The sequence below is a fragment of the Trachurus trachurus genome (genome assembly GCF_905171665.1).
Source record: "Trachurus trachurus genome assembly, chromosome: 2".
Classification (NCBI taxonomy): Eukaryota; Metazoa; Chordata; class Actinopteri; order Carangiformes; family Carangidae; genus Trachurus; species Trachurus trachurus.
In genome coordinates, this window is record NC_139914.1 from 8,505,312 (window position 1) to 8,524,401 (window position 19,090).

General features: G+C 46.9%; 1 protein-coding gene across 1 annotated transcript in view; it reads left to right on the forward strand.

Moving 5' to 3' along the window:
• The window catches only part of LOC310999353 (uncharacterized protein), a 45,812-nt gene extending 26,722 nt beyond the window's left edge, over positions 1-19,090 (forward strand). The window contains exons 3-10 of the mRNA XM_083989730.1: positions 547-707; positions 5,061-5,198; positions 6,725-6,811; positions 7,254-7,323; positions 7,678-7,781; positions 8,334-17,514; positions 18,695-18,828; positions 18,928-19,090. Coding sequence (XP_083845856.1) covers positions 547-707; positions 5,061-5,198; positions 6,725-6,811; positions 7,254-7,323; positions 7,678-7,781; positions 8,334-17,514; positions 18,695-18,789 — 9,836 coding nt within the window. The 3' untranslated portion in view covers positions 18,790-18,828; positions 18,928-19,090. The remainder of the gene's footprint in view (positions 1-546; positions 708-5,060; positions 5,199-6,724; positions 6,812-7,253; positions 7,324-7,677; positions 7,782-8,333; positions 17,515-18,694; positions 18,829-18,927) is intronic.

The window sequence follows — 19,090 nt, forward strand, 5'->3', positions numbered from 1 at the left end:
AAGTATAAAAGCTCAGATACCGAGCTTTAAAACGAGCCGTCAGGACTTATGTAACTTTGTGATGTCACAACAAAGCGCTCACCAATCTGTTGCTACGTAGATTGAGTTTTTCTTTACTTCTAAAACCACAAATGTATCGAGCACCGTAAAACACTTTGGATGTCAATGGCAGCAGCTGACTGTGCACATTATCTGAAGAATTGTGTGTAATTATGTAATATTTTAACAAGGATCTTCTTCTGACTGCAGCAGCTAAATAAAAAATCTATTCCATTGATTCTTGCAAAAACAGTCGCCTCCACCTGTTCCAGTGTAATGACAGAAAGATCATATACACAAAACGGTCCCTTAAGGCTAATTACAAAAGGCCAAGCCCTGTCTGAGCTTCGCCAAGCAGCCAAGAGAGTAATAATAAGGTTGTAAATATCAGCAGATCTCAGAAAACACATATTGAACAAGAGGATGCAGCTCAGTCTGGTTTGAATGCATCAATGAAAGGTATTTGCATCTTGAAATTAATGTTTTTTTTTATGGTTGTGTGTGCAGCTGCAGGCAGCCCAGCTCGATCCAGGGCAGGACTTCCTGAGGAGAGGACCCCGAGCGGAGGAGAGGACCAGGAGGTCGAGTCGGTGTCGGTGAAAGAGCGGCTGGCCATGTATCAAGCTGCCGTGTCCAAGACAGAAAGCAGCAGCTCCTCCTCTGCAGCGGTAAGACAATCCCCCCCCCACACAGGATGCAACGAGAGACGGCAGAGAGGATGTACAGGGCAACCAGAGAGCGCGTGTACAGTGTTTTGATTAAATAGTTAAACTGACATTGTGTGATGGACGTGACGGGAGTTTACGACCACATTTCTGCCATTCAGATCCAGGGAGGGAATAAATCTGCTGCTGTTTCTGGGCTGTTAGAGGCTGAACGGAGGGGAGGAGGAGGAGGAGGAGGAGGAGGAGGAGGAGACGGGAGCTACAGCACACAGGGCTCTGGGACTATTTGTCAATGTGTCACTGGGGTCAGAGCAGGATGGGGAAATAAACCAAACCTCAAGAGTGTGAATGGGAGTCGGTATGAATCATCAGCAGTCATGTCACACAGGGAGCTGCTGCTTCAGCAGGATGTATCAATAATCTTCCACACAGTGCATTTAGGAAATCATAAGCCTCATTTCACAGCAGTTGGATCAAGTTCAAAACATGGAACCTGCACTTACTCTGCTGCTAAACTGGAGCACAGTTTTACTTTATGAAAAAACGTCAGACTCCTAATTTATACTTTTACTCCTCCACTAAATGCTATGAAGCCAGAATTAGTGATTGACTGACTAGTTTTGTCAAGAGCGTCTACGATGGTTGTGAAAGTCTAATAATGCCACATGTAATAATGAATTCACAGGGGTCTGGTTAATACATTTTGCAAACAGAGCAAGTAATAAATCTGTTTTAGACAGGCTTTTAGACATTATGCAGTAATTCACAATCAAGTGGAACAAAACAGAATGGAAAAAATGTTGAAATTCACTGGAATAGAAATTATAAATAAGGGTTTTCTGTGACAAACTGTGTAAAAATGTGGAAAGCAAGTCCACAAAGCAACACCATTTCTGAGTATTGCTGTATTATTAGTCATTACCAAGGACAGATGAAAAGCCTGAGTGGCTTTGAAGAGGCTGCCTCCACTTTATAAACCCAGTAATCCAGCTGTATGAGCAGTTAGTCAGCCAAGGCCATTACACAGTGTGTGTGCGCGCTCAGTTCTTAAAATAAAAGCAGTATAGCAACTGGAAAATGTCCGTTCAAGCACATAGATGTTACAGTTGAGTTTAAACAAACCAGTCAAACTGATGGGAGGGGAGTTGGGTCAGAAAACAGCAGCTATTAGATCACAATCTGGAAGGATCTGCTGCTGGTTTAGCTCATATAGCCCCAGTGATAACATAAATGAATAATTTGTGCTTGTGTCTAAAATATATAGATGAAACAATCTGTTTTTTTTTCCCAAAGTGAACTTCTTCTTTTTTTGTAGCTTAGGTACAAAGCAATATCAGTGAGATTGGCCAGTAATAGGCAGCTCTGAAGTTGGAGGTCAGTCCTCAACCTTAAGAAGTTTCAAAGTTTTCTTATATTGACTTGTCAAAACTCATTCAACCACTGATCAATTTTTATCAATCTGACAGGATTTAATGAAAATTTCCTTTTTATAAACTCCCTCTTGCAGGGCACACACACTTTAATTGTATAATACCTTGTTAGATTAAAAAAAGAAAAAATTGGTCTTGACTTGATGAATATCCAGCTAAATCAGGAAATGAAGCAGCGCCAGTTTTGCCGTTATCAGCATTACAGAACTGACAAAAACAAGCAGGCAGATAAGGTACAGCTTAAAATAAAATACTGTCATGAATCAGGAGCAGGAAGAACATGACATTGACATTGCAACCCAATACCAGAGACGTCGTCCTCTTGATGATGGTATGAAGTTCAGCTTTGACAATATTGAAAGATTCCCAACTTAATCTTCAAAAAACCTTCAGGTCAAAAAACAAATTCTCTTTCAGTAATCAAAGTCAAGCATGTAATTGGACCAAACCAGGTGTTTACAGGTGGTGACCTGCCACCTCCTGGTGCCTTGGGACATGACAGGACAGGACAGGACAGGGCACTCTGCATAAGACTGTGATATCATTAATGATGATGATAAATCAGTGGTGCGTAACAAAAATATTAATCCGAGTTAGAAAGTAATTAAAAAACATTCTGAATTCTGATAGATAATTAAAACAGTGAATTATTAAACATAATTAAATAGTAATAACTGCAGCATAACTTTATTCTGCTAATATTCAGTGAGTGCGTTATAGCTGTTAGCTGGTCACAGGTCTGCAGAGCAACAAGCCACTTGAGGCAAAGCTTTACAGCAGCACAGAGGAGAGGTGTTAACATAACGCAGAGTGCTTTTCCAGCAACACAACAAAGCTCGGCCACAAGTGGCACGTTGCTTTTAATGAATGGCTGCGAGCACATAATCACCCTGAAAAGAACCCCCATTGGATGAACTCGACAAATCCTTTATATTAGTTTATTGATGGCTTAATAGCAGCTATTGAAAAGTGTGGGTCGTCCCAAACAGCAGCTCCACTCAATAACCTATGACTCACTTCGGTGACTGACAGTGCCGGCTACTGACAGCTGAGTGTGTACGTGTGTGTGTGACAGTGTGTAGTGCTGGGGTCATTGGAGTCGTGTTTTTCCTCCACATTTTGCAGCTGTTGTCTACGTGTCCACACACGAGTGACAGTGTGTCATTCAGATGATGACTTCCCGCCCTGCATACATATATATATATATATATATTTAGCACTCTACTGCTACAACCATTATGTCCTCCACATTTTCATTCAAAAGGAAACAAAGGTAGTGATGTCACAAGGTATAGATGGTGAAGAAAGCAGCAAACAAGTGTCATTCATTTCACTTTTCTATACCATAGTTGTGTATAGGCAGTAAAAGCACATGGTAAGCAACTTGTGTTTACTTTATTAGCATTTAATCAAAACCACAACCTTTCTTCCTCCTCCAAAGAACACTGGTATTTTAGGAAGACATTTTCTTGGTTAGATGGTTAGAAACGATGACCTCAGTCCTTAAAATCAATATTTTTGATCTATGAAGCTACTTGGCTAAGCTAAGCTAAGATAAGCTAAACTAAGCTAAGCTAAGCAGTTAGCTCAGCATGTATTGTCCCTATTTTAAATAAATAAACTTAAACGATAACATGACCAATGTAATCTGGGGGAAACAATCAGCTTCATCCAATGTAACTACTCTACACTAAAATACATGGTGTATGTAAAATCATTAGCTCCAGCTGAGCTAGCTTCTCTCCATGTTTCCAGTCTTTATGCTAATCCAAGCCAAGCATTTTATGGCTTTATCTTTATTATAAATACTGCAATGATGAGAGGAAGAGTCAATCTTTGAATACATCGCAGTCTGTGCACTTGACGTGACGGTTCATCTCAAAACATAATTGACAAACCAAATTATCAGGATGGAATTCCCAGGATTAATTGGGTGCTTCTGTTCAAGAGAAGATATGATACAATGAGAAAATGTAAAGAAGCAGAAACAGAGCAGCAGACACACTCAGTGTCTGAACCCCCCTGCATACGAAGTCGACATTATATGGCAGTAATTATAAATGATTTCATGTCATATCAATGGAGCTATTGTACCCTGGAGGAGTAAAATATTGATAACACGGTGCCCTGTCAGAAAGTGTCACTGACCTAAACTCCTCTGCAATAACTTGCAAATTGCATTGCATCGCTAATTTGCATTAAAAAAAAACCCACATAATCTCTCTCTCACACACACACACACACACACACACAGCAGCAGCAACCTTGGAGACTCTCATACAGTATACTGCACTTTCCCAGAAGCTATATATGCGGAGGCCTCCATATGAATATTTTATCAGGAAAGTAATTGATAATCTGAAAAGGAGATTATAGTATCATACAGTCAATATGCAGCCAATATGACCAGCGGAGGATTTTATGCATAGACTACAATGAGATGTAAACAGTCGTCTCCTACACTGCTCATCTCTGCAAAGAAGATTTTTTATTCTACAATCCTGGGGAATAAATCCCTCTGTAACTTGATAACAGTTATTGAAAAGTTTTTTGTCCCAACAACTATTGATGTCTATATATCAAGTATTTTTCTGTTCCCTACAGTACAAAACCTCACCTACCACTTTTACTGTAACACAAACCATCTAATCTCCATCGTTGATGTTTTTTTCATACCGTGTCTAAAGGAGAACGGACACTGCTGATGTTTCCAAAAGTAGGCTATTAGCATAATGCATTTCTACTCACTTTTATATTAGCATAAGTGAATATATAACACATTCGCAAACAATGAGAATATTCACAGTCACAGTCAAATCCAATCTCTCAAATCCCAAGTATAAGGCATATAGGCTGGTGGTGTGTCATCTATCATACATATACAGATTTCCATATGTAATTTGTGTTATCTGCTTTCTGCCTATAGATGATGGATGAGTCGGAGGCGTGCTCGCTGCCTGGTGGCCTGGCCAGCGTGAAGAGACAGTTTGAGAACCAGGAGTTCACGTCTTCGTCCTCCCAGTCCAGCGTCACTCAGATTCATTACCAACAGAAATCCGTGCAGGTGAGAAACCAATAAAACATGCACTGTATGTTTCTATACTCCAGGGATGAGATTTTTCCACATATTCATCTCATGAAAAAGGGGGGAAAATCTTTGCATAAACACTGAGGAACACTTTCACCAGCTAGTTAGCTGTCTGCTTTATCTTCCAGACAGGTGTTTCATACACAAATCACACGTTTCCTTTTCGTGCAGCAACTTTCTCATAAAGCCAAGACAAGAAGTCACTGGAGAATGTGTGTGATAATATCTTCACATATTGAGTATGCAGCTTTTGTATAGAGGAAATGAACTGCATGGGTATAGATATATGGGTAATGTATGACTGCACATTATCTAAATTGTGAAAAAGGGGTAGATAACATAAGTTTGCTTCATTCAGGAATTACAATATTGTTATTTTTTTAATTGTTTTATTTTATTTTTTCAATGAATAAAACAAATATATATAAAAAATAAAATAAAACAGTGAAGACATACCAAAGATGGCAGGTTAAAGGTTGTTTCCCGCTCCTGTTTACATTCTGCTGTTGCTCCTAATTGGAAAAAAAAACTGGGCGCCCTCCTGAAATGATGTTGCAGGTCAAATCCAAGAGCACACCTTGAACTTTGCTCATCTGTCTGCCACCGTCACCCGGCGCATGGGGAAAATGCCAGAACACGTTAGCGCCGGCGGTGGTGGTGGGGATTGGTGTGGGTGGGGGGGTTGGATCTCAGTGAAGTAAGGTCAGTTCTGCCCCTCCACGCGTCCTCCCCATCTGCTCAGTCAGGCGCGAGGCAGAGCGGATTCATCGAGTGCACAAGGACCTCGCTGAATGCTAAATTTTACATAGTGATATTCGTGAGGAGGAAATGTCTGAGTCTGTTTGATCAAGTTATTGCTTCAGTGCTGCAACAGGAAAAAACCACTTCCAGCTCCGGTTTCCTTCACAGGTGTAATATCCCGGCTGTGTTTTAAAACCGGCCGTACATCAGGAAAGATTGTATTATTCCAACATAAGTGCTTTCCCAAGTACAGTACAGCACCCTACCCACAGCCACCACCCTGCACACACACACACACACACACACACACACACACACACACACACACACACACACACACACACACACACACCAGCACCATCACCATCCATGTATCTTTCATGTTAACAGCAGAGGATACAAGCTCAAAAATCACATTTCTCTTTCATCTCCTTCAAATTGCATGAAGCTCGCTGGAGGAAACGGTCGGTGCGGTTTCATAGACTTTTCGTAATCTTTTGCTGTTTTCTCTCCAACACCGAAATCCTCCTTCAGTGGAATTTAAACTCGCTAGTTCCCTCTGAAGCGGCGCAGTAATGGAAAAGCATTTGTAAGCAGTCACAGAGGGATTTTATTAAAGCTTTTTCATAATATAAAAACGACTCTTCTGCTGTTTTTCAGAGCTCAGAGTCACGAGGTGATAAAATTTTAGTGTCTGTGTGTGTCCCTCTGTGTGTGTTTGTGGCCATCACGCTTCATTCCTGTCTCAATGTGTTTGGCAGGAAGTGTCGAGCTCCTCGCAGGTGACAGTGAGAAGCAGTGCCAGGGAGGTGGTACCCACGACAGCCATCTTCCACAGTCAACAAGAGGTACACACTCACCACTGTGTCATCACATCTTTGTCTCTTACCTCAGGACTTCAGCTGTATTTAAAGGGATAGTTCAACATTTTGGCAAATCACCTCGAAAACTTGTAACTTGTATTATCTCATAGCATGGTAAATGTGCAGGTCACAACTTGTCCACCAGAGCGTTGTGGAGTTGTTGGATTGTGTATTTGATGAGTTTGATGAGAGAAACCAAGAAATCCCATTAGCCTCCGCAGCTCGCGGCTCTGCTCCGCCGTTCTAAAAATAGCTTGCACCGACAATTAAAGGTAACGAACCTACTCCTAAAACTATAGGGATTATGGAAATGGGCCAATTTGCCGAAATGTTGAACTATCCCTTTAATGAACATCATATAGAAAGTACACCACCTGCTGCTGAGGAGCTGCCAGTGTGCTAATCAGTTGCCACCATCTTTTCACAGGTGGTCCATGATCAAAGAGCCCACCATAACAATGTGGCTGGCAGCTATGGGAACCATTACAATGAAGAAGGTTAGTATGCACACACGCCTTTTTATATTGTAATTTGCACGTTTTTATCACACCTCTGCTTGTGTCCTGTATATTAATGATTGTTCCTACTATGGGTGAATAAGGGATGAGCTATAAAAATGAGTTGGAGTGCAGATGATTTTCTATTCAGTGCATAGCAGCAAATCTAATCAGGGCAGAGTCAGGAAGGTAAAATATTGGAAAGTGGAAATTGGGCAATCACCGCTGCACGGTTTCAGAAAATGAAAACTACTCAGGTTTTTAATGAAATGATTTATTTCCCTTTCCAATCCCCCTGAGCTCCCTCACTGCGAATGACTTAATGAGGCAGCCTTCTTCTTGTGTCTAATTCAGTTATGCTCGTCGGAGGAGAGGACCTACCAAAGGTTTCCACTCAGGCTTTGAAGCAGCAGTATGAAAAAACGATTGAGGAAGCTGCGCCAGCCAAGGAAATTAAGGTAATGATGCTGTCTGTTTATCTAAATAGATGAGAGTTTGGTGTGTGTTTTTTTTTCTATGAAATATCAGTATGAAGATGAGGCCACATCATGAAATCATCAAAAGGAAATTGCTCATGCCATGCATTGATGGAGAATAAATTGGAATGGATAAAAGACCTCATGTCATTACACAGTCTGAAATATTTTTTTCAGTGTTAAAAGGAATATCCAGTCTAAGTCTTGAACTCATATTACTGCCTGCAGTTGAAGTGATCTTCAATGAATATTTCAATCAAGGCTGTAATTAGTAATGTACATAATAGAAAATGAAGCGTCAGTATTTGTGCTCTAACATCCAAATTAGGATTGTTGTTCTGTTTTCTAGCTTTGGAAAATAAAATTGACTCATCTGCTGCAAAACTTATAAAATTATCATTTCTAATGAAGAGTATTGTAAGTTTTTAAGCTGTCTTTTTTATCTTCATCTTCACATGAAAAAAAGTGTCTGAGATTTTTTTAACTAGTGCACAATTTTCTTCTTTTTCTAACAAAACAACTCACGAACCAAAGGTTGACGTGGATGTCAGCCAGTTTCAGTGGGTGCCAGTTAATCAGTCCTCCAAAGCGTCGGTAATGACGAGCTACGACTCTTCCTCCACTGTGAAGACCGCGGCAGCCTCGTCGATGACGTCCAGCTCCTCAGTGGGATACGAGGTAACAGACCACTTCCCTCCTCCTCCGCCTTCAAACCTGGTGCAGGTGTCACAGGACGTCCAGGAGTCCACCAATCAGACTCAGGAGTCAGCATCCCAACATAAGCAAACTGTTAATAAGGAGCAATACATCAAACACAAGAGTATGGCTGAGCTAAAGCGCCTTTACAAGCACATTCATCCAGAGGTCCGCAAAAGCCTCGAAGCTGACTTCTTGAGTCAGCTCACAGAAGCGGAGAGGAAGGACCTGGAGAGCCAGGAAGTGATGGGCGATGTCCAGCAGGCCTGCTACATCTTTGAAAACGATGGCAACGGCTCAAGTCGGTGCTCGAGCCCTGATGGGGAAGACGTGGAGTGGGATGAGATCCTAAGAGGCGAAGTGCAGTCCATGCGCTGGAGGTTCGAAAACAAGCCGCTAGACACGATCAAAGACGACACCCCAGACGAGAACGAGGTGAGTAATATTGCTCAGCAGGAAATCATCGCTGGTAAGGATGTCAGACACACAGCTTGGATGTTTGAGACTCAGCCCATGGATGCTCTCGGGACAGAGACTCTCACTTCAGCTGAGCAGTCACAGAAAGCCATAGATCTGGCGAGAGGAGACGTCCGAACTGCTACGTGGCTTTTTGAGACGCAGCCACTGGATTATTTGAATAAGATCTACCAAGAAGACGAGCAGGAGACAGAGGAGGTTGTTGTCACCAAAGACATCACCGGGGGAGACGTCAAAACCGCCAGGTATCTCTTTGAGACCCAGCATCTGGATTCCCTCGGCAAAACAGAAACCATTGAGGAAAGCCACTTCCTGAACCTGAAGTCAGAGCTGGAGGAGATCAAAGGGGACGTGAAGACCACAACGAGAATGTTCGAGACCCAGCCCATGTGTGTCATCAGGGGGGATTCGGGGGAGATGCTGGAGATCACCACCATCCGCAGGGAGGAGACTGTGGAGAAAGGAGACGTGAAGACATCACGGTGGATGTTTGAAACCCAGCCGCTGGACATGATCAGCAAAGACCCTTCTCAGGTGAAACTGATCTGTGGTATTTCGATGGAGGACAACGCTCAAGGTGGCGTGAACAAAGGCAGGTGGCTTTTTGAGACAAAGACCCTGGACAGCATTAACGACGAGGAATGGGAGACCTCCAGGAAGCAAAGGGAGGAAATCATCGGAGCTGATGTGAGGAAACACTGTTGGACTTTTGAGACGCAGCCCATGGATACTCTGAAAGACGATGTCAACGCTCGACCTTTACCCTCGGAGGAGATCGTGGGAGGTGACGTCCAATCGGCGAAACATCTGTTTGAGACGGTCCCCATGGAGAATCTCAAAGAACTGCTGGAAGTGGGGAAACTTCAGAAGATGGTTGCATCGGAAGAAGAGAAGGGCGACGTGAGGCATCAGAAGTGGGTGTTTGAAAGCCAACCTCTGGAGAACATCAGGGAGGAGAAGAAGGAGTTTACAAGGACTGTGAACATTGAAGATCTTGACAAAGGAGACGTGACCAACTATAAGGAACGGTTTGAAAGCATGGATCTGAGTAAATGCGAAGGCACGCAGAAAATCCAAGTTGAAGGCGTCACAAGTGGGTCGGTCCAATCTAACAGAGTTCTTTTTGAATCCACGCCTATGTACGCCGTGCAGGACAGCTCTGGACACTACCACGAGGTGAAGACCGTGAGGCGAGAGGAGATCGTGAAGGGAGACGTGCGCAGCTGTAGGTGGATGTTTGAAACGCGTCCTATCGATGAATTCGACGACAGCATCAATAAGTTCCAGCTCATCAAAGGTATATCCAAACAGGAGATCGAATCGGGCGATGTCAAAACTGCTAAGTGGTTGTTTGAAACTCAGTCGCTCGATGCCATTAAATCTTTCAGCAACTGCGAAGACGAAGAACGTAAAACCGAGGAGGGCGTTGAAATACAAAGAGGCGACGTGAAGACTTGCAAGTGGTTATTCGAGACTCAGCCGATGGACGTTCTGTATGAGAAGGGGGAAAAGAGCGAGACTGACGTGGAGGAAGTGCAGAAAGGCGACGTCAAGACGTGCACCTGGCTCTTTGAGACGCAGACGCTCGACAACATACGCGATCACACCGAGTCCGAGTCCGAGTCCGAGACCATTCTGAAAACCTGCACCGTCAACCAAGAAGACATCCAGGGAAAAGACGTGCGTCTGGCTCGCTTCCTCTTTGAAACGGAGAACCTGGAGAACATCACCGGAGAAGACAACAGCTCCTTCAGGAGGGTTACGGAAATAGACGTCCAGTCGGGCGACGTCTCCAGGATGAAGTACATCTTTGAGAACCGCTCCTCGGACATCATGACCTCCACCTCCGAGGAGATGATGCACAGGCTGAAGACGCAGCAGGCCGAGGACATCCAGAAGGGAAACGTGGGCAACTGCACCTGGATGTTCGAGAACCAGCCCATCGATGCCATCCGCGAAGACGTCACAGAGGGGAGGGAAGCCCGCACCGTGACCGATGTTCAAGGCGGCGACGTCGGTCAAGGCCGATTCATTTTTGAGACGTTCTCCCTGGATAAAATTAAAGAGGAGTCCTCTGAGACTGATATTTCTCAACTCACCAGTATCTTTCGAGATGAAACGGAAAGAGGGGATGTGAAAAATTACACCATGATGTTTGAAAGTCAGCCGCTGTACGCCATTTGCGACAAGGAGGGCCATTATCATGAAGTCACTACAGTCACAAAGGAGGAAGTCATGAGGGGCGACGTGGTGGGGGCCCGGTGGCTGTTTGAAACAAAGCCGCTGGATTCAATTAGAGATTCAGAGGAGGTCTACGTTATTAAGGCTGTGACTGAGGAAGGCATCAACAAAGGAGACGTGAGCTCTGCCAGATGGAGGTTTGAAACGCAACCTTTGGATGAAATTACAGAGGAAATAAAAGTCAGATCAAAAACAGTGGCTGATATCCAAGGCGGTGACGTGCAGACAAACAAGCAGCGTTTTGAAACCGATGAGACGTCTCAAAAGTATATCAGGACCGTGAGTGTGAGCGAAATCCAGAAAGGCGACGTCAGATCTGCCACATGGATGTTTGAAACCCGCACCATTGATGAGATCCACGGCGAAGGCGCCGAGTACGATGGCATGGAGAGAGTGACAAAGGAGGAGGTAATGAAAGGGGACGTCACACAGTCTGTCTGGCTCTTTGAGAAGCAGCCTCTCGACAGTATCAAAGACACTGATGGCACTGAGCTTGTTGTGACAAAGGAGGAAATCCCACAGGCTGATGTGAAGTCAACAACATGGCTATTCGAAAGCACTCCGTTCCACGAGTTCAACGAGAGCAGCACGGAGAAGACGGAAATATTAGGTAAAAGCATCAAAGACACGCTTCAAGAGCTGTACTGTCAGAAAATGGTGGACTCGCAGGGTATTCTCATCCAGACCGACGAGATCGGCGACGTCCGCATGGCCAAGTACAAACTCATGAACCAGGACGCGCCACAGATTCAGAAAGAGGAGATAATCAGAGGGGATCTGAGCAACATCATGGTGAACCTCCTGAACCGCAGAGAGGCCACGGAGAGGGGGATAACTATCGACCATGAGGAGCGGGGCAACATCAACACCACGGTGAAGCAGCTGTTCAACCAGGAAAGGGGAGTCAACGTTGAAAAAGAGGAAATTATCCGCGGTGACATTCAGGAGGCCATTAACAATCTTCTCAAGGACGAAGGCTCCTCCAATCGCGGCATTCTGATTCAAGAGGATGAGAAGGGAGACGTGAGGCTGACGATCTACTCCCTCCTCAACAAAGGTGAGAGGAGGAGTACGGAGAAAGAAGATATCATTCAAGGGAACGTCAGCAAGACTCTTCATCGTCTTCTCTCCAACTCGGGTGGAGAAGACGCTAGAAGGATAAAGGTTAGCGACACAGAGAGGGGCAACGTCAGCTTCTACTCCACCTGCATCGAGTCCGGAGCTTTGGATTACCTGAAGCAGCTGCAGAGTGAATCGGATGAAGTCGAGGAGGAAAAGGTGGAGAAGGAGCGAATCATCGGAGGCGACATCGAAGAGACCAAGATACTGCTGAGGAAGAAGCAGCAGCAGGTCGGCCGCACCGTGGCGGAGGAGGATATCGTTCCCGGTGACGTGCACAGCAATGTTAAAGTCTTCATGATGGAGCCAGCTGTCACATTTAGAAACATGGAGAAAGAGGATATTGTTAAAGGTGACCTCAGCGCAGCCATGGACTCACTGACCCAGGCTATCAATCAGAAAGTGGTGTTAGAAAAAGAGGAGGTGGTGAAGGGAGACTTATCCACTACGTTGAAGTCTCTAGAGGAGGCCCAGCGTCAAGCCAAAGAAATGGAAAAGCCGGAAATCGTCAGGGGAGACATCAGAGGCGCTCTGGAGTCACTGGAGAAATCTGCAACGACTAAAACAGAAGTGACTGTTGAAGATTTAGTGCCAGGTGACATCAAAGGCACCCTGAGGTCCCTGGAGGAGGCGACGCAAACTGTGAAAGGAGTGGAGAAAGAGGAGATCGTCAAGGGAGACATCCACACCGCCATGCAGAGTTTACACGAGGCGTCGTCAGAGAAAAAGGTCTTCCAGCATCAGGTGAGCGAACAGGGCGACGTCAGAGCCACGATGCAGCTCTTCCTGGAGACGAACACGTCTCCCAGGATGCAGCGCAGGGGCAGCATCGAGGGGGACGTGAGGACGTCCATCAAGTGTCTCTACGAGGGACAGGAGGCGACGCAATTAGAAAAGGAGGAAGTCGTCAGAGGGGACGTTCAGGGGGCCATCAAGTGTCTCATGGAGAGAAAGCAGTACTCTAAGCCCAAACGTATGTATCCGCAGAAAAAAGCAAAAGCGCCCACGAAAAACCCATTAAGTGTAAAGCAAAAGGAGCATGATTGCATAGATGAAGCTAAGAGTGAGAGTGTGGCAGTCAATCCAGCCCCCGCTGTGAAAAACCTCTCCCAGAGCAGTGAATCACAGAAGCACACACAGAGGCACATGGAGAGCAAATCAGTGAAAACACAGGTAATAACCCAGGAGGGCCGCTCTGTTACTGAAGCCAAGGCAGACAATCCCACAGGGGCCTCGCAGCAGAAGAGTACGAAGGAGCAGAAGGAGAAAGCCCCGCCGCCGCAGAAAATACAAGCTCCTAAGCCTATTATGATAAAGAATAAACAAACGGCTCATAATGAACAAACAGAGGCGAAAGCGGCTGATGTGAGTGTGATGAAAGACGTGCAAAAGACGAGCGTGTCAAACAAGCAAACGTGCGAGACAAAGACGATCAAACAGGTGCAGACGACGGTGACGGAGAAAAGTGTCACACAGCGGCAGAACGTGACGGTGTCGGAGCAGGCGTCGTCGGCGACGGCGACGTCTCAGAGGCAGATTGAGAATAAGGCCGTGATGCAAAAGCACAGCGTCAAGAACATGAAGAGCGATCACCGTAGCCTTGATATGAAAGGGAAAGGGATGATCAAAAAGGCAAAGCCGGAGATCCACTTCCCCCCTCCGCCCGCGTCGCCGCCTCCGCCCTCGGAGTCGGAGCTCTCCCTCCCTCCGCCGCCGTCGCCGGAGATGGAGAACCCGGTGTTCGGCGACCTCCCGCCCCCGCCTCCACCTCCTCCTCCTCCTCCTCCGTCCGAAGCTGAATTTTTCCCTCCTCCTCCTCCACCTCCCTCTATGAGCGGCCAGGATTTCCTCCCTCCGCCTCCCTCCCTGCAGGAGCTTAACGCCATGCCTCCTCCTCCTCCTCCTCCCGCAAAGCCGGCAAAACCCGTCGGCAAACCTTTATTCAAAGTGCCGAAGCCCCCGGAAATACAGAAACCGGCCGTGCAGGTGAAGCCTAAATGGCAGAAAAAGCAACCGACCCCTCCTCCACCTCCTCCTCCTCAGCCTCAGCTCCCTCCTCCTCCTCGTCCAGAAACAACACACACAGCTCATAAAGAAGAAGCTAAAGTTCAACAAGTGAGAAAGGAGACGACCCAACACATTGAAACAAGCAAACAGATCCAGTCTGAATCCGCAGCGGTGGTGACGACAACAAAAATACCAAACACCCCGGTGGTGAAACCGGTGCAAAAAGAACCCAAAAAGTTCGTCCCACCCCTCAAACTGCCCCCGCCTCCCGACCCCGCCCCATCCCCGACCCCTAGGCCGTACGCCCGTAAGTTTAAAACCCCTCTCATGATGGCGGAGGAGAGGTACCGCCTGCAGAGGATGGAGAAGGAGGAAACAGACAGGAGCTGCGTCACAACTCCCACTTCTCCGCCAGCGAGCGATGAGGTTTCTGACAGAGACGTGTCGACAGAAGTGACGAAAGCAAAGACGGAAGAGGTTAAGACCGTTCCCAGAGAAGAAGGAGAAGCGTTGCCTCAGCAGCACTCCCCTGCAAAGAAAGCCGCTTCCCAGATCCCTTTGAGCAAGCCTTTGATCCCAGTGGTAAATAAGAAATCAGCCACTGGATCTTCAAACGTGTCTGTGGAGAAGAAGCACTCCTCAGAAAAGGAAATACTCGCCTCCACCTCAACTTCAACCGACGCTGTTAAAAAGAGTGAAAGCGCGCCCAGACATCAGAGCGTCTCTGTCTCTCAGTCCAGCCACGAGGCCTCAAATATCCAAGTCCAGTCATGCTCCAATGTGGTCACCTCCTCCTCCGTCGTGGAGCAGAAGCAGTTTATTAAGAAATCCAGCGCCAGGTCTATCACTGCCACACAGAGCGCCGTCCAGGAAAATGTAAATCTTCAAAGCCAGGCTGCGGTCACATTGAAAGCTGAGGATGTAAAGAATATTAATGCGGCTCTGACACAGGAGGGGAAAATGAGTCCTTCTCATCCCACTAAAATTCCAAAGGTAGCTCCGAGTTTCAAGGTGAAAACCTTTAAGATGCCGACGGAGAAGAGAGAGGAGAGGTGTGACAGCCTGGGACAAAAGGAGGTAATGAAAAGCGAAATGCATTCACAGCAAGAGAAAAGTAAAGTGACACAGACGAGTGAAACAAATGTGAGTCAGGAAACCGTCCAGCTGACGAGAAGCGAGATGAAAACGGAAATGAAAGTGAAGGAGAAGAAGAGCCAGGCGACCCCGCCCGCGAAGGAGGTCGAGGTTCAGGCGAAAAAGGGAAAGCAGACGGAGGTGAAGCTGTCGCCATCGGTTTCGCTCCTAGTGCCGAAGGTGACGAAGATAACATCTGCAGCGGCTCATCAAGGGCAAGGCCACGTATCCGTCTCCCACACTCAGCAGAGCGTGAAGACGCAGCAGATCCAGAGGCACGAGGAGAAGAAGGAGGAGGTGGTGGTGACACAGCAGAGCCTTCAGAGGGGAGAGGCCGCTCACGTGCAGATAAAGCAGCAGGAAGCGAACAAAATGCAGATAAAGGTGGGGAAGACAAAAGGTACGGCTCAGAAAGATGAGGCTCATTCGGAGGAACTCACAGAAATAGAGAGACGTAATGTGATGCAGAGGCTGGTGGCTCAAATAAAAGAGCTGGAGGGCACGCCGAGCAAAATAGACTCCAACGCTGTCAGGATGATTATAAGCGAGCTCCCTGAGTGGGTGACTGGCTCGGATGAGAGGAAAAATCTCAGCGAAATAGCGAAACAGCAAAGCAAGAAAAAGCTGAAAGAGATGATGGCCTATGTGAAAAACAATGTTCAAACAAAGCTCACAGTTCTGGAGGAGAAGCTGACGGCCACAGAGAAGCAGGGAGAGGAGGAGGAGGAGAGAGAAGAAATAAAAGCTCCTCCGCCGGCGGTGCTTCCAAAACCAGACAAGAGAGGAGGAGTCGTCGGCATCGGTGGAGCTACGACCAAGACGTTCGGTTTCTCCAAAACGGAGAAGAAGAAGGTGGTGGTGGAGGAGAGGAGGAGCGAGGTGTCGGAGCGCAGCGTGTCCTCTCCGTTGGCCAGCATCCGCACGCCGTCCCCCACCTTCATCAGCATCGAATCCAGGAGGGTGGACTCTCCGCTCGGGGTGACGCCGTCCCCGCCGCCGTACAGAGCGGTCGGGACGCCGCCGCCTCCCCCTCGCAAGACGTACACGCCCACGTCCGCCCTGAGCCGGGCCACGCCCTCCCCCACCACGAGCCGCTCCGAGAAGCTGATGAGGCTGAGGGACACCACCGGCTCCAAGCTGTCCCACTGCGTCACCCCCACTCCGCCTCCCGCGCCGGCGCCCGAGAGCGACAGAGAGCAGCCGTCCCCGTCCCCGTCGTTCGGCGGCGACCGGCAGACTCCCGTGGAGACGCAGGAGCAGGGGGCGGTGGAGACGGGCGACTCCATGATGACAGTGAAGGATAAGAAGTCGTTCTTCGAGGAGGCGCAGAGGGCCGAGGTGAACCGGACCTACCTGAGGAAGGATCCCATCGATATTCCCGAGCGTCTCGGAGAGGACGCCGAGGAAACGCCCGACGGCGTGAGCGCAGATCTGCTGAAGGAGGATCTCCCGCGGGTCGACCTGTCCAAGCTTGTGAACAGATTTGAATCCCCGAAACCGAAGGTGTACGCCCGGAAAGACCCCATCCTCATCTCGGAGAGGCTGGGGAGCGACACGGAGGACGCAGAAGCCGACCCGCCGACCCCGAGGTCGGAGGACGTGCCGATTCTCAACGTTAAAGCCATAAAGGACGTGTTCGAGACGGGAGAGCTGGGCTCGCAGGCCGCCCGCGAGCTGAGGGAGCAGATAGAACGACGGGAACCCGACTCGGTTTATTCGGAGCCGCCGGCCGGTCACTCCGAGACGACGTCCGTCACCGAGCAGTTCTGCACCGTCGACGACTTCGGGAACATCACCAGCGAGACGAGGAGCGAGATGCACTCCTCCGGGACCCGCGGCAACCCTCCGTCCTACGCCGACGTGGTGCGGGGGAGCGTCCCCACGGTGGACGTCCCGCCCGACGCCACCACCGAGGAGCTGCTCCGGAGCTTCCAGCAGTCGTGGGCGGAGAGCCAGGGAGTTTTCCAGAACCTGGGCTTCAGCGTCACGGAGCAGAGGAGCTCGCAGATCGTAACGCACCAGCAGGAGACTGTCGTGACGGGTAAACCGCGGCGTGCAGCATGAGGACACTAAACCCAGCGTGACGGTGTGTTTAACATGCTTTGTGTGTGGAATTTGAAAGCATCGTCCGCATTGTGTGGAAAGAGAAACATTAACAGGAGTTTGACGCTGTTATTCATGTCCCTTGAGTTCCTTTTGAAGTGTTTTTTTTTATTTTATTTTTTTAATTTGACACGTCTCCCCTGAAGCTCAGAGCAGCTTGCAGCTTAAAAACTGGCAGTTAGCCACCTTTTAATATTCACAGGTTATGTTTTGTCCTGTTTATTCATGCCTCTGATGTGTGGAGCCGGCGATGATGCTAACATATTGAACTAATATTTCTTTCTGCCTGAGCGTGAGATGTTGTTTTCACTGTGAAAACAACCCTCATTTTTATTTTTCAGTCGAAAATAAGGTTTCACCTTTTTTTATTTTTTTTATTTTCCATGTTCGTGATGTGAATTTTGAAAATAAACTTTTCTTTTTGTAATAGCGAAATGATTACAGTGGGGTCACAGAATGGGAATGTGGACCGTTTTGTAATTCTCTCTACAGCTGTGGCTGTAATTATGAAAAGACCTCTCAGAACTGGAGTAGTCAACTAATTGCATTTCTAATACTAATACTAATTATAATATAGTTTGTTTTTCTACAGTGCACATCCAGAAGGAGCCACACTAATACAGTGGATAACAACTGTCTAATGGTGTTTGCTCTCATCCCGTCATACAGTTTAATTTAGTTTGTGCTCTCTCTTTAAACATTGTGAGTCTTCTGGTAATATTTAACTTTACAGGGAAGTTTTTTTTATAGCAGTAATGATAGTTAGAATAGGAACTGTAACTTTAAACACAAATAGTTCATATGACAACAGTCATTTTAATCAATTTTCACACAAAAAATGCACCTTTGCTGCTGTACATCGACTTTAAGGGACTAAAAGAAATCTTACTTGTACTGGTGAAAGGTGAGACTGTGCTGCAGGAAATTGCTGCTCCAGCTCAGCTTAACCTGTATGTAATTGTACTATATATCAAGGCCCAATCAGCTCCTTGTACCCACAACTTTAATGCTGATTTATTAGCAATTTAATGTAATGAATGTAGTGCATGTAGCATGTAGAAATAAAAGGGACATCACAGATGTGAAATTAACTTTTTCCTTCTTGTTCTTTCTTGCAGAAAACTCGAATTCCAGAGTCCGAACTGTGCAGGGTGTGTCGGAAGAGGGTGTATCCCATGGAGTCACTGATCGCAGACAAACAAAACTTCCATAAAAGCTGCTTTCGCTGTGAACACTGCAGAGGCAAACTAAGGTGAAGCTGCTTCACACGGCACAGAGACGTGTCGCTCCCTCGCCTCGCATCGTTATTAACCCGTCTGTTTTCCTCCCTCTTCCTCTTTCTCTCCTCCAGCCTCGGCAACTACGCCTCTCTCCATGGACGAATGTACTGCAAACCACACTACAAGCAACTGTTCAAGTCCAAAGGGAATTATGATGAGGGATTTGGGCAGAAGCCACACAAAGAACAATGGACTAATAAGAACCAGCAGAACTCGGCTGAACAAAAAGTCAAA